At 50.5% G+C, this 24,472-nt stretch overlaps 9 protein-coding genes; 6 read left to right on the forward strand and 3 right to left on the reverse strand.

Moving 5' to 3' along the window:
• Positions 1 to 716: 716 nt before the first annotated feature.
• CHC_T00001497001 (hypothetical protein) lies at positions 717 to 2,569 on the forward strand. XM_005712142.1 is given in 2 exon segments: positions 717 to 2,528; positions 2,529 to 2,569. The coding sequence occupies 1 exon segment, from the start codon at positions 717 to 719 to the stop codon at positions 2,526 to 2,528; it is 1,812 nt and encodes a 603-aa protein (XP_005712199.1). The 3' UTR covers positions 2,529 to 2,569.
• A 1,339-nt stretch (positions 2,570 to 3,908) lies between these two features.
• CHC_T00001498001 (hypothetical protein) lies at positions 3,909 to 5,264 on the forward strand. Its single transcript, XM_005712143.1, has one exon. It carries the CDS (start codon positions 3,909 to 3,911, stop codon positions 5,262 to 5,264), a length of 1,356 nt encoding a protein of 451 aa, XP_005712200.1.
• Positions 5,265 to 7,908: 2,644 nt separating this feature from the next.
• CHC_T00001499001 (hypothetical protein) lies at positions 7,909 to 9,016 on the forward strand. XM_005712144.1 is given in 2 exon segments: positions 7,909 to 8,901; positions 8,902 to 9,016. The coding sequence occupies 1 exon segment, from the start codon at positions 7,909 to 7,911 to the stop codon at positions 8,899 to 8,901; it is 993 nt and encodes a 330-aa protein (XP_005712201.1). The 3' UTR covers positions 8,902 to 9,016.
• Positions 9,017 to 9,667: 651 nt separating this feature from the next.
• On the forward strand, positions 9,668 to 12,073 carry CHC_T00001500001 (hypothetical protein). XM_005712145.1 is given in 2 exon segments: positions 9,668 to 11,584; positions 11,585 to 12,073. 1 exon segment carries the CDS (start codon positions 9,668 to 9,670, stop codon positions 11,582 to 11,584), a length of 1,917 nt encoding a protein of 638 aa, XP_005712202.1. The 3' UTR covers positions 11,585 to 12,073.
• Positions 12,074 to 12,130: 57 nt separating this feature from the next.
• CHC_T00001501001 (hypothetical protein) lies at positions 12,131 to 13,282 on the forward strand. The gene has a single exon (XM_005712146.1). It carries the CDS (start codon positions 12,131 to 12,133, stop codon positions 13,280 to 13,282), a length of 1,152 nt encoding a protein of 383 aa, XP_005712203.1.
• Positions 13,283 to 13,326: 44 nt separating this feature from the next.
• CHC_T00010334001 (Replication factor-a protein 1 Rpa1) lies at positions 13,327 to 15,338 on the reverse strand. XM_005712147.1 is given in 2 exon segments: positions 13,327 to 13,388; positions 13,389 to 15,338. The coding sequence occupies 1 exon segment, from the start codon at positions 15,336 to 15,338 to the stop codon at positions 13,389 to 13,391; it is 1,950 nt and encodes a 649-aa protein (XP_005712204.1). The 3' UTR covers positions 13,327 to 13,388.
• A 554-nt stretch (positions 15,339 to 15,892) lies between these two features.
• On the forward strand, positions 15,893 to 17,723 carry CHC_T00001503001 (hypothetical protein). XM_005712148.1 is given in 3 exon segments: positions 15,893 to 15,925; positions 15,926 to 16,302; positions 16,532 to 17,723. The coding sequence occupies 2 exon segments, from the start codon at positions 15,926 to 15,928 to the stop codon at positions 17,721 to 17,723; spliced, it is 1,569 nt and encodes a 522-aa protein (XP_005712205.1). The 5' UTR covers positions 15,893 to 15,925.
• Positions 17,724 to 17,787: 64 nt separating this feature from the next.
• CHC_T00010135001 (Glutamine synthethase) lies at positions 17,788 to 19,441 on the reverse strand. XM_005712149.1 is given in 3 exon segments: positions 17,788 to 17,993; positions 17,994 to 19,439; positions 19,440 to 19,441. A coding segment is annotated over 1 exon segment (1,446 nt), but the record flags the coding sequence as incomplete, so codon positions are not given.
• On the reverse strand, positions 18,518 to 19,441 carry CHC_T00001505001 (hypothetical protein). The gene has a single exon (XM_005712150.1). It carries the CDS (start codon positions 19,439 to 19,441, stop codon positions 18,518 to 18,520), a length of 924 nt encoding a protein of 307 aa, XP_005712207.1.
• Positions 19,442 to 24,472: the final 5,031 nt, after the last annotated feature.

Consider the following 24,472-nt stretch of genomic DNA (forward strand, 5'->3'; position numbering starts at 1 on the left):
AAAGAGTCGATCTTAGGGGGCTTTGGTTGTGTATTTACCCAATGATAATGTCCATATAAATTGTACATTTGCTTTATGCAAAAACACAGTGTTTACCACAAAGATGCCGCTTTCGCATATGTGACGATCTTCTGCGCAACGTCTGAGTCGATTGGTATGCTACCCTACTGTTGTACCAATCGACGTGTCCTCTAATATACAGAGCGATAACTGCACTAAAGGTCTAATGGTTACTGTCTTACGCGAAAGATCTACAGCACTAAGTGCTGTAGATCTTTCGCGTGGGAATCATAGGAAATTCACTTGAACGAGATATGATTCGAGTACAGTATTGTTTCGGAACGACGAACCAATACTGAAGCGACACCTCTCTGGTTTCTTACAAGTGTTTTTTTTTGCGGGGCAAGGACAGAGTGCACGTATAAGCCGAAGGGCAGCAGGGGGTTATAGTCTCCGTTCCCATGCACATCGGCGCTCCCGCTTCCCCACACCCTGGGCGTTCACCTTTCGTCATTCGATTTACGACCGAAAACGCCGTCCAGTGCCCAGACCTTTTGTCGTCGACCGGGACAAGGTGAATGGCTAGGATTTAGCTCTTTAACGAACCGTGAGCCAGATAGCGACTCGGATGTCAAAAGTCTTGTGACAAAGGCTACAGACATTTGCCTAGTTCTATCTAAAACTGCTTGGACCTCACTTGCCAAACGTTCCTAGCAATGGACAACATCAATGCGCCGTCCTACGATCCACTTCGATGTGTTCCGGTTTTAGAGCTCTCTCGCCTTCCCAAGCCTTCCGGAGCTATTGGGTCGTGGGTAGACTTTGCATCTTCTTTACCATCTGGAAAAATGAACCTACTAGCAACGGACGGCCACCATCTCTATCTGGGACACTCTCGCGAGTCCATTGCAGTCTATGTTATTTCTCGATCGCGAGGCACTCAACTCATACCCATCATATCTGTGCCAGTGGAACCACCTGTGAGCATAAACAATCTACGAGTCGCAGACTTCCCTGAAGAGAAAGGTGGATCCCTTTTGCTTATGGCCGGAGGCAGAGCAGATGGGCAGGAACATGCGTCAATCTCCGCTCTACGGATTCCACGTCCAGTTCCTGAACTTCTGCGAGATGAATGCTCCTTGACGACGTCTTGGTCATGGAAAATGTCACGTGCTTGTACAGTGACGGTTCCGTTGTGCTCAGCTTGGGGACTGGATGTTCACAACCCTACAGGCCGTTTTGCCCTCAGCGCCAACTCACGAAAGATTTTAGTTTTGTCCTTTGACGGGGATAATTTGAGGGCGATATTGGCGGGAGAGGCAAGGAATGAATCCAGCTCGGAGCGGTTCCCGGAGGAGATCTTGTCTTTTGAAGCGGAGCCAATCACAAGTACATACCAAAACAACATTCCGACTGTTAAGTTTAGCCCCTGCGGGAATTTGTTGGCTAGCGGCTCTATCGATTGTAGCTTTGCTCTACATGATGTCAAGTCCGGTACATACGCATCCGGAGAAACCCTTTACCAGAGCCACATGGAAGAGTCTGAAGAATCGTTTTGGAACGAGTTTGTATGGTGTGTCCATTGGTTTGATGACAGTGCCATGTGTGAGGTGCCATCAACCGATAATGTGTGGCTTGAGAGCGATATGCAGGCAACCCGGCAATGGAGGCAGGTGAAAAATGGCTTGTCGTTTCATCCAGCACCGAGAAGGAGTATATTCCTAAATCGAGAGGATATTCGGAGTGTGACTTGTAGCAGGAATGGTATAGCTCGGTATGATGATTGCGTAGAGCCGGACCCTAGTCTAGGTGCTGATGCCGCGCGACAATGGTATGAGGACCAATTTAGAGAGCATCATGTATGTGATGAATACGACAAAAACGCGGCGGCTTCAGTGGCGTCTCAGAGCATAAATCATTCGATACCATACGAGGACGAACGGGGCGAATTCTTGGAGAGGCAGAGGAAAACAAGAAAGCAAGGGTTTACAGGCTGGCAGCACGGAGAATTGACAGATGATGGCGACGATAAAAAAGTGGATGGCAAGCAAGAACGGTTTCTTCTGGTGGGCCGAGAATTCAGTCTGTACCTATATCGAGTAATCGGCGATAGACCGGCAAAGAATTCGATGCCGTTTGTGGAGGAGGTACACCGTCTGCAAGTGTTTTCACGACCACGAGGCTATCCCAATTCAGCCGTCCTCGATTGCCTCGAAATGTTTCAGCTATCAGCCTTTGTTCTAATCGCACGCGGGCATGGAGTAGTCCTATTGCGAGTGCTACGCGGTAGTCATGACTCAGGCTCAGAGGCGTTGAGATTATACACTGAAAGGACGTTTCCGCAACCCAGTCTGAATGGGCCGTGGCGCAGAGAACATGCAAGTGTGATCGGGGCTTGTATACTGCCAAGGGGGGAAGTTGAAAACGGAACAGATTGTTATGAATTGTGGATATTGTGGAGAAATGGAATGATTGAGGCGTGGGAACTAAGTCAGGAAAGGGTTCTGGATCCATCTGTAATTGTATAACTTACCAAATCATACTACTGTAAATGCTGTTCACTACAGTACGGAGGGGGTCGCGATATAGTGCTATCTTTGTTAGTGCCAGCTCCGATATAGTGCTACCCCTCTGCGGGTGGCACGAATTTTGAGCCAAAAACGAAGGGTCTCCAGAGAGGCAGCTGGATGGACGTACTGCCCGAGAGCCGCTGCCGCCACGGAAAGATATTATGCAGTTGCTAACTCGAATAGAGACTATGGCGGAAAAAGGCAGGGCCGATGATGCAATTGGACATCTTCAAAAGTGTAGGCTGGCATTTATGGCTGCGAAAAAGGAGGAAGTCAATGCGACGGCTCGGCAGCTACCGGTACTAATAATAACAGAAATGCTTGATTAGACTTGTGTCTGTACTACAGACTCTGTAGTGAAGATGCAAAGTATGAGTGATGGCGTCCTGCGGGCGGTCTTTCTGAGCATTGATGCAAGGAAGTGGCTGCAAAAAAGCCGTTCTCATTATCTTACAGTGCCGGGTTCGATATAGTGCCGTTTTCGGCCCATTGACACAGGGTAGCACTATATCGCAACCTCCCCTGTATCGTATATACTTGTAACCGTGCGTGTCTCGTTGGGCGCAATACAGGGGGTCACGATTTAGTGCCCTCCTTAATAGTGCTTCTCTCGGTTTAGTGCTACCCGAACCCGGTCGCCACGGGTTATCATAATACGACACGTGTACGTCCTATATTGGGTGGAGCCCAATGGGACGGACGCCTTTAAGCCCTTCATGAAAGCTTCTTGTCATAGTGCGACCCCCCCAATAGTGCCACAATTTGCGTTGTGGCATGCCCTAGCACTAAATCGCGTACTGGACTGTAATTCTTAACCAGTGATATTATTCTAGCCAGCTTTATTATTATTATTTGGGTCATTTTGTCGTTAGGGGGGCGGCAGAGCGTTTTTCTTAACATAGAGGGGGGCGGTTTTTGGTTTTCTAATTTTTCCAAATCGACTCAGTGCGGCCTGCACTAATATGAGTGGGTACCTAAATAGTGCGGGTACAGAAACAGTGCGGCCTCCGCTTATTTATGTTAACCACGTGCAGCTGGGACCCTATAAATAGTGCAGGCCGGACTAATTAAGGTTAACTGGTGTAGAACACAAAGAACACAATCGTGAGTGTCTCTCAGTGCTATTGGTGGGCACTTTTCTGAAAATCCACAGTGTACACGTGTCACTTTTGCTGAGATAATTCTGATTCCAGTTTCCCACTGATTGCTGGGAAAAAGTGAGGCAATTTTGCGTACCTTTTTGCACCTTCTGAAAAGAAGAAAACGAGCACCTCTAGCGTTTGTTTTCAAAAACCGGTCGGTGAAGTTCGCCTCATAGCGCAGCTTCAAAGCAGTGCGATGAACGCGCCTCTCGCCTCCTTTGACTTAGATGGGTATGCAGCGCGGTATCGAGCGCGGGGAAAGATTCAGAGGCTTCGCTTTATCGCGGACCGCAATTCGGATCTTCGTGTCGATGCTCTTCGACTGGCTGTATCTGAAGCGAAGAAAGGTTACGACACTTTTCTCTACAAGGAGATATTCAAACAAGCTGACGGTGCCTTAGGGGAAGATTTCACTCTAGATGAGGAATGGATCATGAGAAAAAACCAGTGGGCAGGCAAACAGTTGGAATTATTGAAGCACGAGCTTGAAGAAAACAAACAACAAGCAAACAAGGAAGTAATTCGCACTGGACACAATGACTTGGGAGATTTCTTTCACAAGAGAGGTAAACTAAAACAGGCAAGGGGTGACTATACGAAAACGAGGGATTATTGTGGCCATGCGCTGCACAACTTGCAAATGTGCATGAAAGTTATCACCGTGAGCATTGAAGCCGGTGACTTTGCGCCCATTGAAAATCACTACATGATGGCTGCCAACATACCAGACGTTGACAAAGACTGCACGGAGCTGGCGAAGATGCGAGCCTGCGCGGGTTTAGCCTCTCTCGTACGGGGAAACTATGCGGCCGCATCGCAGCGCTTCTTGACAACCAACGGTGATGCAAGCGAGGAGAAGATTTCCAACTTGCAGAGAGAGTTTGGGGATATTATGTCGCTTGAAGACGTTGCCATTTATGGGGGTTTGTGCGCTCTTGCGACGTTGGATCGCTCGGCCCTCACGAAACAGGTCATTGAAAAACCGGAGTTTCGCAATCTACTCGAACTCGTCCCAGATGTCCGCGAAATTATCTACGACTTTTATCACTCACGTTACACGCGGTGTCTCACCACGATGGCCACTATCCGCCCAGAGCTGATGCTGGACATGCACTTAGGTCGTGAGGGTCATGTGGATACTTTGTTCCGTCTCATTCAACGCAAAGCCATTGTGCAATACGTATCTCCGTTCATATCCGCAGATCTCGGGCGCATGCAAGCGATCTTTGGGACGACCGCCAAGGAACTTGAGAATGAACTACTGGAATTGATTCACATTGGAGCAATAAACGCAAGGATAGACAAGCAAAATAACGCATTGCATGCGAAGAAGTCGAACGCGAGATTGGAAGCGATTACGTCGTCGCTTCAGAAGGGGCAAGAGGCGTTTGAAGATGCCGAAGCGATGCTGCTACGAATGACTCTCTTGAAAAACGATGTTCAGGTCTCATCACCAAGTTTGTCCAGGGCAGCGAGCGAGATGGGTCCAAGAGGGCGTAGCTTTATATCTATCGCGGATAATGTATTTGACCGAAACATTAGACACTCATAGGGCGTTTGGGAACTCATCAGGTTATTCGAAGAGGCGCGCGCCTCGCGTGATCATGCAGACTTGTATATACAGCATGCTTGGAGGGACGCGGTCTTTGGAGGGGTCGAGCAAGCGTGCGCTGTTAATTTGCTCTGACTCAGTGAGGGCCGCATGCTAGTAGTAGCTGATTAAGTAGTCCGTCGCTATACACGAGGAGGGTAAGAAGGGGGAATGGAATTGTGGAGTAGCCTTTTCCCGCCAATTTCCCCAAAATCAACTTAAATCACTTATTTTCGAACGTCGTTTCCCTCCACTTTTCGGGCCTGTCTGTGGAGTAGGTGTGTCACGTCACTTCAGTAGTTAAGCTCCGTACTTCTGGCAGGCGTGTCCCAAGGAAGCTCCCGTTCCCACCTCAAACTCCTAATCCACCATATCGTTTCATCGAAACAAACTCAGTTACGAAAATTCGCCTTGCAACCAATCCTTTCCCAAGCACTTTGTCAGTATGCCATCACCACCATCTCGTGACAAAAGGAGCCGAAGCCCCTGTGGCTCACTTTCCCCATCACAGCGGCCACCCAAGAGGCTTCGTAGCTCATGGAGCACAGTAGTTGAAGGTCTTGCTCTTGCAAACGGTACTGAAGAAGACGCACACCGCGTGTCGCAAAGGCAGAAGCAGATTGACTACGGCAAGAACACAATTGCGTATGATCGCTTTGCGGCCGTGAAGCCCAGAGAGCAGCGTGTGCGCGGGGACCCAATGACACCGATAGCCAAGCAGAAATGCTCGAAGAGGTCGTTTGCTGGCCAGGTGACAAGTTGGAAGAAAAAAGTTTATGACTTTGTCGCAAACCTTGCTCTGGCAGAGGAGGAAGATAGGAAACGGATAGAGAATGTCTTCAGTATTCCTGAAGACAGGACTGATATGTTGGCGTCACAAGTCAAAGGCGATAACACAGCGTCCAGTTCTGCAGAAGCTCAGGCAACTGTGGAAGACGTCGTCATGAAGGAGACATCGAATGATGCGGGCAAAGACGGTGCCCACGAACGCACCAGCCTTTCGCAGGAAGCTGCTGATGTGCGCTCGGGTATCACAACATGCAAGAATTCGACAGGAAGTGACCATTCCAAAACAATTACGGCGTCGGATGACGAAGACATCAGTGACCTCGATGATATCGAACTTGATGACCAAGGAAACGTGATTCTTACGAGTGCCACACCGCCACCTACCTCTGACAATGAACCTTATAAGAAAGCGCTTTTGGAGAATTCGCCGCCTTCCATTTTCGATGTTTATTGACCTGTTGTGAGGATGTTTGCTTGAGCACGTATGTACAAGATGCCTCTCACCGGATTAGAGAATGTTGAGACAATTTTAGACGCTCCTCGCAATAAACAGCGGGGTTTCTAGAAAAAAAATGTGTTCCAGCGCAGTCGCGCAGCCCAAACTTTGGACATTGCATATCGTCCAGTATCCCAAAAGCTCCTCGACGAAAGCGAGTCTGCGCTTAAAGCGAGTTCAACATGCAGTTGTGCCAGCAGCTTTGGCAGTTACTTATCCATGAACCACAACTGCGTCGACCCGATTCCCCGCGATATGATCACAATTTTGCGCCTACATTTCCATTCGGTCGCCACCGTCCCCCTCCGGTTGAGGAGCCGGTTCCGCCGCCTGGTCCGCCTCGGCTTCGACCGGCCCAGGCGGTGCGCTTCCATTCAAAGCCGTGACGGCAGCTGACAATGGTAAGCCCAATCCAGCGGCGTCCGGGCTAGGCACTGCAATCGTAATCGGGGCGCCCGCCGGCGACGGGCTCGGTGCTGCGCCAGCCATGGCACCGAGTTCTCTGGGCGTGCTGGCGATGGGCGAGGGCACCCAATTAGGCGACGCGGCTGCGGAGAGACTTCCCGGCGGATTTGGCATTTCGTCGAGCTCGACGAGAATGTTGACGAGGGCGCGATGAACATGTGTCGTGCGCTGCAAGGATAGATCGGCCTCGACAAGTCTTCGAACGGAGTTGTCCTCGAAGCTCCGGTCTGCACCCGTAGTGGAAATTCTGCTGCGGATAAGCGTCTGGGCAGCGTATAGGTCAGAGACGAAAGTTTCCGCATTGGCGTTGAAGCCGGTGGTGGCGGGACTGGAGAGAGAGCGAAACGCGCCCGCAGCGGACTTGAGAGAGGAGAGGATCTTCCGCTCTGCCTCATTGAGAGAAGCTAGCGCCTCTTTTGTCACGGACGGTATCGGTTTCTTCCCGACCATGGAGGCGGGGAATGCCGGTGCACAGTCGTGATGGTGAAGGCGCCTGGAGTTCGCACGGGAAAAGGCGATGCTTGTTGTGAGCACGGAATGTGAAAGTGAACTTTTTAACAAAAATGTATTTGGATGAGAGAAGGAAATTAATACATTGTGTCTGAAATTACTTGTAATTAACGCGAGACAAGTGTTTACGCCATGGTTACACACAGACGAACCAGGGGCAAGGAAATAGTCCTCTCTCACCGCTCTTAACCGTTAAGCTCGGACCTTGCATTGCGTGCTTGACAATCAAGTCGTCTCAACCGCCCCACCCCCCTTGCATGGCGATGCAAGCAACCTAATCGCTAATATCTGCTTCACGCTCACAAATTTCCAGAAATGGCCGCGCTGGGCATGCGCACGCTCGCGATGCTCTTCGGCGCGAGTTACGGTGGCACGTATTTGTACAACAACATGGACCACGCGCGATCGGTAGCCGCCCGACTTCTTTTGCAACACCAAACCGAAGAGAACAAAAACACGTCAGCAGGGTCTGAATCGGCAGCTTCTAATTCGACTTCAAACATTGATGCGCTCAGTGCGCAGATGGACGTTCTGGCACGTGAAATGTCTCGCACGCGAGACCACCCCGTCGTCTTGGTGGGGCCGTCAGGTCCGCTCAAGGGCTCTTTAGCGACGATATCGGACATACTGAATTTGCTTGGCTGGGCCGTGGTGGCAGTGAGTGTTGGCGGGGTAGCATACTACGTCGCGGTGAAGAGGAATGTGTCGTTGCGGGACTTGGCCTGGGTGAGCCAGCGGACGTTTGCAGGGACCGTGGGGGCCATGCAAAAAGGGATATCGACGGTGAGTGGGGCCGTGCGCGCGGTGCGAAGGGAGTTGGATGAGAAGCTGCGGATGATGGAAGGCCACGTAGACGAAATGCATGACTCGCTATCGGGGAAGATCGAGGACGAGATTGGGGGTGTCAAGGTGGATGTGAATGGCGTTCACAAGGAGGTAGTGTGCGTAAAGGACCGCATGGATGATTTTAGAATACGATTTGAGCAGCTGGACGGAAAGATGGACATGGCGACTTCGGGAATTATGGCGCTCGTCAAGGTCGTGTCGACGTTGGCGCCGGAGCGGTTGCAACCGGGCACGCCGTTCTTTGAGTTGAAGAGATTCATGAACTCGAACCCGCACGAGAAAATTGCAGGAAGCAGTGTTGTACGAAGGCTGTCGAATCGAGGGTTGGGTTTGTTGTCGGGAGGGGAAGTTGAGGAAGCGAGTGAAAGCGATGAACCTTTTGAGGCTATGAAGAACGCGAGCAGCAAGAGCAGCAAGGGCAGTAAGAGCAAACGAAAGTCAAGCTTCGACAGCAAGTTTAACGATGAGAAGCCTCTTCCGTGGCAAATTTGAGACTTTTGTTCATATTGAGAACAGAGATCTCCTTCAGACATTCGAAATGGTTGCCGTGTGAATAGTTAAAGAGTCAGATAAGTGAATTGGGACTTGAAACTAAAGATGAGAAGCGCAAACAAAAGGCTACATGCGAGACTGTTTTTTTTTTTTTTTGTTAACGGGTAGGGAGGGTAAGCTCGTGCCAACAAGTTTGGTACACGTTCTCTGCTTCCTTTGAAGTGTTCACAGTTACGGCAAAGTGATTGTTCGGTCCCTCTTATGACAGCAATGTCTACTCCTAGCTTAGTAGTACTGTACTAAGTTAGTACAGTAGAGAGAAGGGTGTAGAAAGATAAAAATAAAAACTTCGTACAGTATGTGCGGTATGATGCGCAGAAATGACATTCATTTGTTATCTGCATTGCTTGCAGTCTCCCCGTTGTCTTCCAAGACGACCAGACCACCTTACCGCCAAGACCGCCCCGACGCCAAGCCTGCGGCCTTGCTCCGCACCATCACAACGTCATCATTGAGTTGCCACGTCCATTGATCACCGCAGCGCAAGTCCGGTGCGCTGCGGCAGTGCAACCATCCGGGCATGGGCCCCGAGAAGCAGCCAAGCACCCTCAACTCCAGTATTGACATGTCGCACTCTCCGACAGCCCTCGACGCAAACATTCCCGATTCATCTGATAAGTTACTTAACAACGCCTCGCCTCGCCGAAAACATTATCTCCGTCGTCGCCCTCCGTCTTTCGCAATTCCTCGTGCCCTCGTCCTTCTCATGAATTCCATCCAACGTTATCTCGCACTGAGGTTTCGCGTTTTATTCAACGTACGCAAGCATGGAAGCCCGCATCTCCCCCCGTTTGTCACACTTTTATTAGGCTCCCTCCTGTCCTTAATTCTTACGGGTCTCACTGCCTTTCTCGCCTACCACAGCAGCCCGGCATACTACGCAACTGGAAGGCAGTCGTCGACACTTGTCTCTCAAACTCGCAATTACGTCTCTCCATTCACAGCAGATAAGCTCAGGATAAGCCTGGGGGATACAAGCAATGAGAAATTTGTAGAAAACGCCTTGGTCCGCTCGTTCAATTTTCCGCCCAGCCTTTCTCGAAAGATCCCCATTTCACATCGATACGCGCTCCTGACAAGAGTACAGAACGCCCAGAACAAACGGCGTGCAGTGCCACTAAGGCTTTTCATTCTTCACGTCGTCGGCTCATCAGCAGCGGGACGTCTTGCCGCCATCGCCTCAGCAATTACCTACTCAATGAACACAGGGCGCTTTTTGCTCATTTTATGGGATACCAGTCGTGGGGGAGAAGCCTTTGGAGAAAATGCTATCTCCGCACTGCACGCCGCTGAGAAGAAGAACATCATGCTTACAAGTGTTGATTCGCTTCATCTCAGTCCAAACCTCACCAACTGGAGCGAATTTCAGATCAACTACTACACCAAGACTGGAAGCGGTGGCCATCCCCTGGATAGTGTGGCCGCCTTGGCGACGAGGCATATCTTCTATCGGTCTCAGCAGAAAGTGGAGGGTCGCTATGCATCTATTTCTCCCGGTGTCATGAACATGCCCAATTTCTTGACACCTGGCTCGACAATTCAGGCGGCGTGGTACAATTTTGTCAAAGAATGGACCTTATCCAATCTTGATATAGACGAAGTGGCGGACGTACTCAATCGTGTCTACGGTGTCCCTCTGGTCTTTATCGAAGGTATGTCGGATGATTCACAGAGAAAACTGCTTCGGGGTCTCAGTCAATCGACCTCTAAGAGAGCATTTTTCATCCACGCACAATACGGGTTAGGTAATCGCCTTCGAGCATTAGGTTCTGCCATGGCGGTGGCGAGAGTGACTGGACGTGTGCTCGTGTTGATATGGGAACCAGACGTGCATCTGAATTGTCGCTTCTCTGATCTCTTTGCTAATGATCTTATCACGATCGATAAGTTGAATATGAACTGGCCGCCCGGAGATTCGAATACAAAAGATTACGCGATGCGTACGGTGGACTTTTACAACTTCATGAGATTTCAGGGGAAGCATATTCACAACCCACTGAAGCAACTTGTGAACCCCCGGACTGGACGTCATGTTTACGCGAAGACTGCCTACGTTGTGAGGTCAAGCTTTGCACCCAGGATCATTTCGACCACATCTTCGTACTGGCGAGTTATGAGAGAGCAATTGATTCCAACAGCAGAAATTATGCATCTTGTACATGACCCCTCATTTATCAACATCAAAGGCATGGTAGGGGTACACATTCGATCCCGAACCATCGACAAGGATATCAAGGGAGTGAGCGAGGAATTTTATGGAAATGGGTCTCGGACAACAGATCATTGGAGAAGACTGACTGGACTGAAGACGTTCGAGGATAAGATCCTCAGGTTGAATTTACGATACAAGTTTTATGTAGCCGCAGACACAAGGGAGGCTATTACGGCACTGGAAAAAAAATTCGGCTCACACCGAATATTCAGTTTACCTCGGGACCAAGATTGTGTAACACGCGATGTGGAATGTGCCAAACTAGCCTTAGTGGATATTCTGCTCTTGTCCAAGACACCAACGCTCCTGGGAAGCAATTGGAGTTCATTCACAGAATGTGCCGTACGGCTGTCAGGTCGGATGAAAGTGTTGCTAGCCGGGGTTCATTTCGGACGTTCAAAGAGCAAGTGAAGTTTCGAGAGCACGAATTTTTGCATCTCAGAGGAAAAAGAAAGCATGCTATTCGCTTACCAGGAAGCCCTGATTAACTAATTCGCCAAGGTTCTGTACAGATGTAACTCCTTGTTTCACTCTCTCGCTCCTACTACTAATGACCGATTTTTTCATATCACTTTACCGAGGACTACAACTTGCGGAGACGCAAAGACATGTCAAGAGCGTGCAAATCGAGCGACACAGAGGCATATCTCTAGCCGGTCGATAGGGACATTGAGAAGGTCATCAGAATCTAGTAGTTGCACATGTACTCCGAGCCTCCAATCTTCTCGGCCTTTTTCACCAGCAGATATTGCAACCCATGGCAAACACTTTCTCCTGTCGACTGTTGTGACCAGCTTACACAGCCAGGAGGTGTACTAGTAGATGTGGCGAAAGTGGCCTATGTGTGAATATTCTGTTCGGTTGTACAACAGAAAAGCGAGAAAAATTTCCAAAAAATAATCGTCCCTAACTTCTGCAGCTTTCCTCTCCGTACCCGATGTGCTTGTTGCCTTCGTCATGGAAGAGGCTCTTTGCAAATCGACTGCTGCGACCAGGTCATGGTGTAAATCTCTGCCGAAGTCAGAATTACATGCTCATCTTAGCGGTTGCATTAGCAAAGAGAAAATCCGCGAAATCCTGAGAAGGCCAGAAAATGAAAAGCTCCGGGCGAAGGCAACCTCGCTTTTTTCTCCTCGCACCTCTTTGAATCTGAAGGAATGTTTTGAGCTCTTTCCAATCATTCATGAGGTTATCAACTCTCCGGCGGTTCTAAGAGAAGTGGTGTTTAGCGTCCTGGATGATTTTGCCGCTGACAACGTGATTTATGTAGAGCTGAGGACGACGCCGCGCTCATCAGATGCATTCACCCCGCAACTATATATTTCAACTGTTCTGGAAGCCGTTGACTCATATCACAAGGAACATCCAAATGGGCTCTTGTGCCGGGTCCTGGTTTCAATATCGCGCCATCTGCCGGTAGAAAATGCAAGAGAGATAATGAAAGTCACGGAGGCCATAATGAAGGAAATTGCCGGGACAACCAGGGCCGACCTCATTGTAGGTCTAGAGTTAAGTGGCAACCCGCACAGAGGGTCCTGGGATGATTTTAAACCCATTTTCGAAGATTCCCGGCGCCGATTGCATCTCCCGATATCCCTTCACTTTGGGGAAGTGTTAGACGACAAGGAAGCTAACGCAATGCTTGATTTTCGGCCATCACGCCTTGGCCATGCGGTTGTCCTCTCCGACGCGGTCGCAACACGGATGATAACAGAGGAACGAAACATTGGGGTGGAAGTGTGTATAAGTTCGAATCTCATGACCGAATCCGTGACAAGCCTACAGGAGCACCCTGTAGTTACGAAATTGCTTGGTTCGCGGCACCCGTTTTCGCTATGCACGGATGACCCGGGTATTCTTGATACAACTTTGTCCGAGGAATACGCGCGCCTTTCTGAATGCGTCGCACTGTCAAGGGAGCGAGTTTCCAGTATTGCCTTGAAAGGACTACAACTATCGTTTTGTCGCGATGAGAATGTGCTCGAATCACTCTACCGAACGTTTTTCCGGAAGCTGCAACAAGCATGCTGTGGGGAGAACGCCACCGAGTGTACATTAGCGAACATTATAGACAGAAGGATTCCTGCCCCGCAACCCCTTAGAAGCTGATTTGTACAAGCTCTACATATCTTATTGGCACCGGCTAAATGTACGACTCCGCACCGTTGAAATCCATACTAGAACACTTTACAACCAAATCTCTTCACTGGCACTATTACATTACTCCGTAGCTGGAAATTTCATTCATCAATACACGACCTTCTTGTGCAAAATTCAATGGTTCCGCACGAGAAATCGTGTACCGGATCTGCTGCTCGTCTCTCCAGACCCGCTCCTTCACAGTGACCTTCATCAGCATCGGACGGAATGTGACATCCTCAATGATCTGATCAGCTAAGGTAGGATCATTTTCCTTCAGCGCACGGAATTCTTGAGCAGACTTTCCGAACATTGTCATACCCACCTCATCAAACCCGCTGACCCATGTGGATGACGAATGGTCCATGATTTTCATACTCATGATGTATCGCCATACAACTTCGTCGTCAGAGAATGTTCGACCGCTGCTTTCGCTCGACCACATGTCAGGGCCGCTTCGCGTCAATTTCTTCTTGGTTTCTGGGTCACCAGGATAGTAAAGGTCGTTCTTCGTGTTAACAAATCCGACATACGCTCTGGTGACGAAAGTAGCGGTAGCACCTGTAGACCCAGAGCCCCCTGTGAATGCAGGCTGTACGTCTTCAATCTTCGCGACCTCAAGAGACTTCCGGGGTCCGGTTATCTTGCCGCCACCCCCTGGACCACTAGTCACAGACTGCACAGCAGCAGCATTGAAACCGCCCGAGTCATACCAGTGTCGCAGCTTATTTGCCTCTGTCACGTTGACAGGATCTAATTCCATGGTGGTGGAGCGATTGACATTCAAACAAACGCCGCCGAAGTCCCCGCGCGAAGCCTTACGGATGACAATGATCGGGTGGCGATCCAGGTCAGTCTCTGTGAGAAACGATTCTGCCTGCTTTCTCCATAGTGTCAGCTCAACGGAGGAATTTGAGTCATCCGTGATGTGAATTGACCGCTTGTTGCACGGTTCCCCAGTGCTGCGGATGATGATTTCACCCAAAGGTCCAATGGCCGTAACCACCCCGACAACGTCACACTCTCCCTTCACTTCAATGTTACCCAATTCTGCAATTTTTGTAAAGTTATACTTCACCTGCATGAAAGAGCCGTCATCGTCCACTTCCTCCAAGACAGAGTTCTTGTCCAGCGTCATCTCAAAATTCGACGTGCTGCGGTTGTATTTCTCATTTGCCTGCTTGAGGGATCCCCGTGACACCTTATAAATATGACTGATGTGAACAGTCTGCTCGATAATTGGAGCATGCTGGGTGAACCCCGTAACACGAATGGAGCCCGACTCGTCTGTGAGCTCAAAGCTGATCACCTGGCCGTCGCCGCGGTGATTCTGAAACTTCCGAAGGTCGCTCTTATACGTACAACGTCCACGAATGGTCCAACCGTTCTGGTAAGGGTTGATGCTCTGGATGGGGCGGTAAATACCCGCCGGGTTGGAACTGATCTTGGTCATGATACCGCTGTTGCCCGTGCCAGCGTAGGGGTTTCCATTCCCAGCGGAAGCATGCCAGCTGCTATTAGCACCCGCGCCAAACCCAGAGCCGCCCCCCATTGGTTTCGGCTGCCCCGTCGTCGGGTTGACATCGACCATAGCGTTGGGCCTTGCGTTCTCATTGGCATGACCACCGATTGTCTGCTGTGGAGGCGCAGCGCCGCTCATAGCGGCGTCAATCCCGATAGGGTTTCCAATCTTGGCTTGCGGGGGGGCAACGATGTCAAGGTTGAGGATAATGAGGATGCGCTTGTTGAGGAGGCTGTTGCAGATGAAGTCATTGAGGCGGACGAGACAGAAGAGGGAGATCTTCCCATCATCGATGAGGGAGTTGAGCTGGGTGGCCAGCATGGCTTGCTGGAAATGAACGCCATCAGATACGGCCAAACGGTAGCGAGGTGGGGCGCTGGCGTTGGCGTTCGCCTGCGAGATGCGCTTGAGCTCGCAGATTTGTACTACGGGATTCGAAGATGTGTCTGAAGTGACGTAGATATGCTTGATAGTATTGCGAGAGAGCTCAGATTCGGGACTCATTTTGGTGAAGTGGCCTGACTGTAACGGAGGTGGGACTCAGAGTTGAAGCTGCGGAAAAGTTGGATGTGTAGTTGTTGAGAGAAGAGATGTAGTTGGTGCAAATCCACGCCTAGGATGGGTTTGCCCTCCATTTTCCCGCCAAACGCTGGCGCGAAATTGCCGCTACGGTATGTGCCGTGCATGCCAGGACCGAGACTGTACGTGTACAGTCCACGTTTTGCTCGTGCTGATCCGTAGAACGCCATTTTGTTGTTTCGAAACCGGATCACGTAAAAGTTTGAGCTAGAGAAGCCGGTTGTTGATTTCGAAACTGGATCCTCTAGACTGTACTTTCGAGCATCGATCACACATTGCACACGTGTGATTCGAAAGATTGTCCGACGGCGGCGGCGTAAGAACCAGCACTGATCCACCACTTGACTCACAAGTGCCATTTTGGAAATATTTAAAACCCAGAAGCCAGCGCCAGCGACGAACAATCCTTTGATCGCTGGCCGGGGCACGTCCTCATCCTCTCCGCCTGCGCCTTTCCGTCCGGGCCTCCGGGATGTGAGCCACATCCACTACCGCATCACCTCAACCTCAGCATGGGCGAAGCATTCGCCCCCCTTCTCGTCCCGCGTCCCGGCTCGCTCAGCACCCCCTTTCGCTTGCACCAAGAGGCCTCGTTGTGGAGTTCTGTCGGCTTGGTCGCCAGCCACCACTTGCTTTCCCCGGTTACGCATGTCACCTTTTCTCCCGTCGCTCCTTATGATGTCGCCGCTTCATCCGGCTTCTCCGTCGAGCTCATTGGCTCCCGAGCTGGGAATCGCCTGCGCTCGCTTGCCAGGTTCAGGGACACCGCCTACAGCCCCGGCTATAAGCCTGATGGCAAGCTGCTCGTCGCCGGGGATAGTGGCGGGGGTGCAAGAGTTTTCGATCTTGGGAGTCGCGCTGTCCTTCGAGAGTTCAAAGGTCACAAAGGGTAAGTATCCCTTTATATTTTTGGCCGTGTGCGTTTGAAGTGAAGATTTGTCACATAGTTCACTCTGAGGACTACTAGCCCTTGATGAGAAAAATACAGATTTAGTCTTTTCGCTCCTATCTGATCAAACGCGTACACGCCGAAAGACCGTCATGACCGTGCGCTGCAGTTTTCCACGTTTACTGACTCGAATTGACCATACTCATTTTGTGCATTTTGTGTTCTGCAGCCCTGTTCGATCCGCGATGTTTAGCTCGGACGGGCGTCGCGTCATGACCGGGTCGGATGACTCTGTCGTCAAGGCATGGGACTTGGCCACAAGCCGGTTGCTTCTCTCCCTGAAAGACGCAAATGATTATGTTCGATGCCAGGCCCACTCTCCGGCCTCCCAGCACGTCTGGATGGTTGGCTCCCTGGATCGTAAGGCCCGCCTGTACGACTTGCGCTCCACGAACTGCCTGTTCACTCTCGACCACGGTTACCAGGTGGACGACGTCCTCATTCTTCCGGGAGGCGCCAGAGCCATCACTATCGGCGGACCGGAAGTGAAAATTTGGGACTTTTTCTCTGGTGGCAAGATGATCCACAGGCTGGGTTCGCACGCCAAAGCTGTCACCTCTGGAGTGGCTGATGTGGCGGGGCACTGCCTCGCCACAGCTGGTTTGGATGGTGTTGTCAAGGTACATGATTTAGACACTTTCCAGGCAAAGGGACGCATGCGCTTTGCGTCGGAGATTCTTTCTCTTGCTGTTTCGAGCGACGGAGTGAAGTACGCCGCTGGTATGGCGGACGGTACTGTGGAGGTGCGCTCTACAAAGACATCTAGTAAGCACATCTCCTCGGTTCCCCAGAGCACGGCTCGCAGACAACGAGAATTTGAGGGGTACGGGAGGGGTTTTGAAAAGATGCGAATGGAGGAGAAGGGCCCTAAACCGGGGTCTCGTCGATACTTTGAACGAGGCACACGTGCAAAGCCAACTGAAGACCAAGACTTTGTCATGAAAGATTATCGCAAAGCGGAGCTGAAAGATTATGACAAGAGTTTGCAGAAATTTGCCCATGGGGACGCAATTGACCAAGCAGTAGCCACGCGAAGCCCTTCCGTGGTGATCAGTGTGGTTCAGGAACTCCTAACAAGAGGCGTGCTGACAAGTGCGCTAGCTGGCCATAAGCAGTCATCGCTTGACTCAATTCTAGGCGTGATACAGCGAAATATCCGCAAGCCGCTGTACACTAATCGGCTCGCTCAGTTGCTGAACGCCATTCTTGATGTTTACGGGGCGGAGTTGGGCAAAAATATCGCGGTGGATAGGAAACTTGGAGCAATTCTGAGCGCTGTCAGACGAGAGGTCAATGAATGCCACGACTTGATGCAACTACAAGGAGCGGCTGAAGCCATTTTGAGCTCGTCTGGATCATGACAGCAGGCCAGTTGTCGATTGAATTTGTACAGAGCACATACCGTGTGAGTAATGCGAGGTTATGTATAGGGGAATGACTTTTATCTGTTCCTGTAAAGCGGGCTAATAATTCTATTCTGGTGTTCAGAAGGTTCATGAGCCTCGTGATGAGACTAAATCCTTCAACACATACCGCTCTCGCCGGTCAGGCTGAGGAGTGATGCGAAAACTCATGCTCGTGCTCAAGACACGTCCGTCTACAGGTAGTGCTCACTTGCCAAAATTAAGCGATTAGTCTTCGTTGACATTACATCCTGTCTTCACAAGTAGCTTTGTGACAACATAGGGGTCGCAATTTCCGGCAGGCCGACGATCTTCGAAGTACCCCTTGCCTTCCTTTACAATACCTGTCCCGACACGGCATGAAGCTCCACGGTCACCAACCCCCCAGCGGAACTCGGTAATCGGGGCCGTCTCATGCTTACCGGTAAGACGCTGATCGTTGCCCTCACCGTACGCGTTGATGTGCTCCATATGCTTGAACCGCAAGCGCTCCATAGCGGGAATTATCTCTTTTTCGTATCCGCCGTCCTCACGCATGCCCTTTGTGGAAAAGTTGGAATGGCACCCAGAGCCGTTCCAGTCTCCCTTGACAGGCTTCGGTTCGTAATTGACGATGAGCCCCGCAATCTCGGCGACGCGCTCCAAAATGTAACGCGCCATCCACATCATATCACCCTCCTCAATGCCCACGCACGGACCGACTTGGAACTCCCACTGCCCCGGGGCGACCTCTGCGTTAATGCCACCGACTCTCAAGCCCGCGTACAATTGTGCGCGCCAGGCGGCGTCAGCGATCTCACGGCCAAAGGCGTTCTCAGCGCCAATACCGCAATAGTAGGGCCCTTGGGGAGCAGGCTCGCTATCGACTGGAAAGCCGAGCGGCCTGCCCGTCTCGGGGTTGATGAGAAAGTACTCCTGTTCCAGGCCGAACCAAGGGGCGAGGCTCTTCGCGTTGTCCATGACCTTATCGCAAGAGGCGCGGGTGTTGGTGGGCAAGGGCACGCCATCTGGAGTGTATGTATCGCACAAAACGAGGATGTGGTCGCCGCCACGGAAGGGGTCCTTGTAGATGACGCGGGGCTTGAGGATGACCTCCGAGTCCTCACCGGGGGCCTGGTTGGTGGAGGAGCCATCGTAGTTCCAGGACGGGAGGTTGGCAGGGTCTGTGATATTTGGGTCGACGGTGCGAGACTTGGAGCGGAGCTTGTAGAAACCGTCGAGCCAGACGTACTCGGCGAGGACGACTGAGGAGGGGACCGGGAGGTTGAGCAGCCTATACATCTCGCTGTCGGCTGAGGTGGCCTGCATGGAGACGGAGAGGCGGGCGGGGCGTACTGCGCGGGGGACGATGCGGAGATTGGGGCGCGAGGTGGAGCGCGACTGAAGCGTCGCGCTAGTGGTGCGCGCGGCCAGGGCCAGACCACCAGGGACGAAGGCGGGGAGAGGGGCCATTGTGGATGTGGTTTCGGGGATTGGGAGGGTAGGGCAGAGTGACTCTGGAAAGCAGTGAGGGCGGGGGAGAGAGCGGAGAAGTGTAATAGGAGGAGGAGTGGGAAGAGAAGACGTAAGCGGAGGTAGGGTCTTGAGGATAAAGAGTTTGTTGCAAGTAATAGGGCGATTGGGTAGGGAGGATGACTGGTTGAGAATTCGGTGGCGATGAAGAGGAGTACAGTCATAGCGTACAGCGGAGATCGAATTCCTCTGCGAGGTGGGCGGTGTCGAAGGCCGATTCGTGGGCCAGATCAGAGCAGCGAACAATCACAGCCACGAAAGGGAGGCGAAGAGTGCGCTCGCATTACAGCGGGCGAGAGGAGGAGCACAATGTGGCGGTTTTCAGTGACGGTTGGTGGAAAATAGACGCTGCGAAGGGACAGTGTGCAACTGGTAAAGGGGGGGTGCGCTAATTGTCGAACGCTCGGTAATTGCCGAACATATATTTTAAATACTTTTGACACTCTTTTGCTCAGCCCGAGTGAGACGTATGTCTTGAGATGCTGTGTACAGAAAAAGGGCTGGATGAAGTCCATTTTTGGCGCGCTCGACCGAAACCGCGCATCTCAATTCATGTATAGTGCGCCTTTTCAACTCAAAAAAGTGCAAATTCATGCAATTGTACTACTAGAAGAGGATCTGAAGTATACGCCTGCACATCCCTTCTCCCCATTCCCAAACCCACATTTCTGAACGCGGCTTACGTCATGGGGGCCAACGCTCGGAGACCAACTGCTGCATATCCAGCGCGTAGAATTGCAGGTGCTGTTGAGGCAGTGAAATCTGGGATGACATATCGGCGTGCCGCATCAACGTTCTTCATTCCCATTGCATCTCTTCATGCCATTGTGACCAATCCGAACACACCGATTCAGAAGCCTGGAAGGCAAAGAGCACTCCGAGACGAAGCAGAGAAGTTGCTAGTTGACTTTCTTCTCCATTTTGCCGAACGCAGTGTCCCACTGAGTCAGCAGTATTTGCGTGAGGCGGTTGAAATAATTGTAGGCCGAATGCCACCATCTCGCCGTCTACTTCTTCCATTCTCTAATTCCTCTCCTGGGCCTGCTTTTCTGCGCTCATTTCGTCTTCGGCATTCCAACTCCATACAGTTTGCAAAACCTATCCGTCAAGACGCCAAGCGATTCTCAGCCGTAAACAGTACTGTGCTCACCTCACATTTCGCTAATCTCGAGAAGCTCATCGCGAAGCATTCTCTAGATTCATCACGCATTTTGAACCTGGATGAGACAGGTGTCAGTCCTGAGAAGGATATCACCGGAATTACATCTAAAAGATATATGTCGCGCAGTGGCAGCCGCGATTGCAAACTTCCTATTCTTAAGAAGCTGGACCGTATTACCATGATGCCCGTCACTTGCGCAAATGGCGAGGCGGAACCTCCTTTGTTTGTGTTTAAAGGTTCGCGCCTGCCGTTCCGGATAGTAGTCCGTGATGGAGTGGAAATAGAAGAAACACCTGCATCCCTCTTGCCACAAGGTTCTGTAGTCGCGGTACGAAAAGAAACTGGAGGGGTAGATTCTGTCAACTTCAAGAACTGGGCGGTCCGGTTTGTAGACTATGTGATCACATAGATGTCCGTCCTTTGGAAACGACGGACATCAACAGGCAAAGTGTTACTCATTTTTGATGGGTACCGTGCCCACCTGTCCATACATGTACTAGATATACTACTGGAGGGAAATGTGATAGTTGTGGTATAACTACCTTCGTCCCGACCACTCGGAACGAGGGGGGTTAGAGGTAAGGGAGCGCGCGACGTTGGTTAACCCACGCGAGCGCCAACCGTACGGAAGGACTCGAAAAGAGGGAAGGCTCACGTGGCCGGTGACGCGCAGCCGGTCGGTGGTGTTAGATCCGGACGGCCGGTCACGGGTTCGAAGCCTGAGACTTAGAGGTAAAACCGGACGGAGTTAGCAAAAAGCCGTAAAGGGAAGGGAGGCGAGTCTGCCTCCGTTTACTGGAACGGGGCAGGTGCCCCTGGTCTTAACCCCTAAGTGGGCCGCCAGGACACCTGTCCTGCTACAGTAGCTGTTACATACTGTATACCAGCTACTGTACGAAATGGGCTAATTTGTGCCATTAACCACTAATTGCTAATTAGTTACCGGACGGCTCGCACACGTGTGCCCGTGGCCACGGCCGACGCCAACGGCTGTGCCACGTGTACGCCGTGGAGGTACTACTGTGCTCGCAGAGGGTGCGTGCACGATTACTACAGTAGTAACCGCCCGTCTCGACGGTTCTCATCTCCCACCGGGGGTCGCGGTGTGGAATTGTACCACAATAGTTTATGCGCTTCCTGCTCATACGTCAGGAAAGACCAAACCTTTGGATGTTGTTCAGTTTGCGGCATTTAAGGGTTCCCTCAACCGCATTGTCAGTGGCACAGCCCAAACAGCTACCTACCAAGCGTGGGATATATTTGACGTTTGTGCCCTGCTACAAGAGGCCTACATTAGTTCATTCAACTCGACGAATATTATGGCTTCATTCAGACGGTGTGGGGTATGGCCCTGCGATGCTATGAGGTTATTAGGTGTTCCACGTCCCACGAATGATACGCAGAGCCAAGAGCTGTGCTCGGTGGAGCAGTTAGTACAATTGCTTGAAGAACGACGTTCTGTTCTTCGCCAAAGAATACTGGGTGATACGGTAACCATTCTACAAAATGGATTTGTCGATACGACACACGGGTGTGTCATGACGGCTCCGCACGTGATGGACTTGGTGCGAAACACATGGCTACACTACGAAAGATAGAAGCTGCGGCGCGCCGCGCAGAGAAGCAGCAAGTGAAGGACACGCGTAGTCGGGCATTGGTAGCTTTGTTCTCGAAACAAGTTCGATCAGACAGAATGAGGTGCTGTGCGAAGCTGGCAGGCTTGCCGGAAGCCCCGTTTGTGGCTGGCGTGCGCAGTATGGTGGAGTGTAGGGGCAGCCGCTAAGCTACGTGCCAGAACGCGAGCTTCCGGTTGTCCTTAGAAGCGTCTGGGAGATGAGATGAGGGAATTTTTGACTGCTTGATTTGCGACCTGGCGAAGTCCTAAACATCAGAAATTGAGGTGTTTTTAGGGCCAAATTTCTGATTGTGTTCGATCTTTAGCAACATAAAGGCTCTCCTTTTTTTCATTGGCGCTGGCATCGCTTTGTAGAGCTGTGCAAAAACTGGTCCGTTTTATACTGGTTCAACATAGAGGACAAAGCGGGCTTTTTATTGCTGTAAAATTCATTCGCATTGGAGGTAGAAAACCTACGGGAGGGTGTGTTTTTTCGAAATCGTTCGACAATTACAGTGGGTTCGCGATAATTGCCCCCGATAATTGCAACAGCGCGATAATTGAACGGAATCTTAGGAACGACCTTCGTGGTCACCCAAAAATATCTGAAAAATAAGCTTGTTTCAATTCCGATAATTGAAACGTTTCAATAACGATCCCAGAAGGTCAGCCCCCTCAACGCACCCTCAGAACACCCAAACATAACGACAAATCTACGAAAAAATGAAACGGCACCCGTTATAAATCATTTACCGTTACAGGAACAGGATAACCGTTTTCTTCAAATGAACTATATTCCTTAAACAAGCTATCCCTGTTAGCACAAAATAATACTAAAATGTGAAGTCTTCACTTAGGGACACCTCCCGAACACAGTTCCGTCTTGGCCACACTCTCTCCCTTGATCCCAACTCCCAACCGTTTCCCCTATTTCTCCCTCACTGCCAAGCATCACCATGAAATATACCACACTTTCCCTCATTCAGAAAAAGCAGATTGCGAGCAGTATGTCGCACTAAACGATGAGGGCAAAAAACCGACCCTACAAGAATTGGGGGTTTGGGCAAAAGAAAAATTCAGACTCAGTGAGATGCCAAGCAAGACAACAATGTCTCGAATTTTAAAACAGTTCTCATCGCTATTGGCTCGCCCGAAAAGAACAATAGTGAAGAAAACAGGAGAGAAGAAAGGCAAAATCCATGCTGTGGAAACGGCACTCTTCAATTGGATTATTGACCAACAGGTTAAACGGGTAAACATTAATGGGGATTTAATCTGCCTAAAAGCCCGAAAAAGTCAAGACTTGGCCAATCAAAAGCTCCCGGATCATGAAAAAATACACCTAAATTTTTCTGTTGGTGGGCTCAGTAATTTCAAGTCGCGATGGGGGCTTCGCGTGCTACGATCGCATGGCGAGAGCGGGGATGCGGATTTGGGTGCTGTTATCCGTGATTTGCTGATAATTAAGGAGAGGCTTAAGAATTATTCTGAAAAGAATATTTTTAATGCAGACGAGTCCGGGTTGTTTTTTAAAATGGCGCCCGACAAGACAGTTGCTGTCGAGAGACTACCAGGTCTTAAGAAAGCTAAAGATCGATTCACTGTGATGCCTTGCTGCAATGCAGATGGCTCTGAGAAGTTCGAGCTCATGATAATCGGGCGGTCATGGAAACCCAGGGTGTTTAAAAAGAAAAGTAGTCAAGAACCTGGTTTCGATTATCTTACCAACAACAAAGCATGGATGACAAGCTTGTTGTTCTTTGGTTGGTTGCAGCGCTTCGATTATTACATTGGAAAGACCAATGGGAGAAAATTTGCTCTGTTAATTGATAACTGCAGTGCTCACGGAACTAAGGATAACCTACCTGCTTTAGCCCACGTTGAAGTAATCTTTTTACCATCCAATACAACCTCAAAGCTCCAACCGTTGGACGCAGGAATTATCGCTTCATTCAAACTGAGGTATAGACGCTTGCAGATGGAACGAGCTATTGATTTAATTGATGAAAATGTGAACCACATCTATAAGGTTGACATACTAACGGCTATGCGTTGGATGAAGAAAATATGGAATGAGCTTCCTGCCTCAGTAATACAGAACTGCTGGAGGCACACTGGTATATATGGTACTGAATTGGATTCATCGGAGAGGGTAAGCATTAGTAATTTACTGTGCAATGAGGCGCAAATGTTGAAGAGACAAATTGCCGAATTAGTGCCCACTTGCACGCGAATGTCTATTGTTGAACTACTCAATGTGTCGGGCGAGGATGATTGTGTTCAAACCGTGGACGATCAGGCGCTTATCGATTCAGTTGTCGACTTGGAGGATGGAAGTGGTTTAGAGGACAGTGAGGAACATACTGAAGAAGACAATTTGCTTGCCTGCGCCAAATAGCAGCTGCGTGTACTTGCGCT

This window comes from Chondrus crispus, genomic scaffold (assembly GCF_000350225.1).
Source record: "Chondrus crispus Stackhouse genomic scaffold, scaffold_100, whole genome shotgun sequence".
Taxonomy (NCBI): Eukaryota; Rhodophyta; class Florideophyceae; order Gigartinales; family Gigartinaceae; genus Chondrus; species Chondrus crispus.

What these genes read in the sequence shown, in the direction of transcription:
- CHC_T00001497001 (XM_005712142.1), top strand. Translation starts at nt 717, where the DNA reads ATGGACAACATCAATGCGCCGTCCTACGATCCACTTCGATGTGTTCCG.
- CHC_T00001498001 (XM_005712143.1), top strand. Translation starts at nt 3,909, where the DNA reads ATGAACGCGCCTCTCGCCTCCTTTGACTTAGATGGGTATGCAGCGCGG.
- CHC_T00001499001 (XM_005712144.1), top strand. Translation starts at nt 7,909, where the DNA reads ATGCTCTTCGGCGCGAGTTACGGTGGCACGTATTTGTACAACAACATG.
- CHC_T00001500001 (XM_005712145.1), top strand. Translation starts at nt 9,668, where the DNA reads ATGAATTCCATCCAACGTTATCTCGCACTGAGGTTTCGCGTTTTATTC.
- CHC_T00001501001 (XM_005712146.1), top strand. Translation starts at nt 12,131, where the DNA reads ATGGAAGAGGCTCTTTGCAAATCGACTGCTGCGACCAGGTCATGGTGT.
- CHC_T00010334001 (XM_005712147.1), bottom strand. Translation starts at nt 15,338, where the DNA reads ATGAGTCCCGAATCTGAGCTCTCTCGCAATACTATCAAGCATATCTAC.
- CHC_T00001503001 (XM_005712148.1), top strand. Translation starts at nt 15,926, where the DNA reads ATGGGCGAAGCATTCGCCCCCCTTCTCGTCCCGCGTCCCGGCTCGCTC. An exon ending in GAGTTCAAAGGTCACAAAGG is followed by an intron (nt 16,303 to 16,531) that starts GTAAGTATCCCT and finishes TGTGTTCTGCAG; the next exon opens with CCCTGTTCGATCCGCGATGT.
- CHC_T00001505001 (XM_005712150.1), bottom strand. Translation starts at nt 19,441, where the DNA reads ATGACTGTACTCCTCTTCATCGCCACCGAATTCTCAACCAGTCATCCT.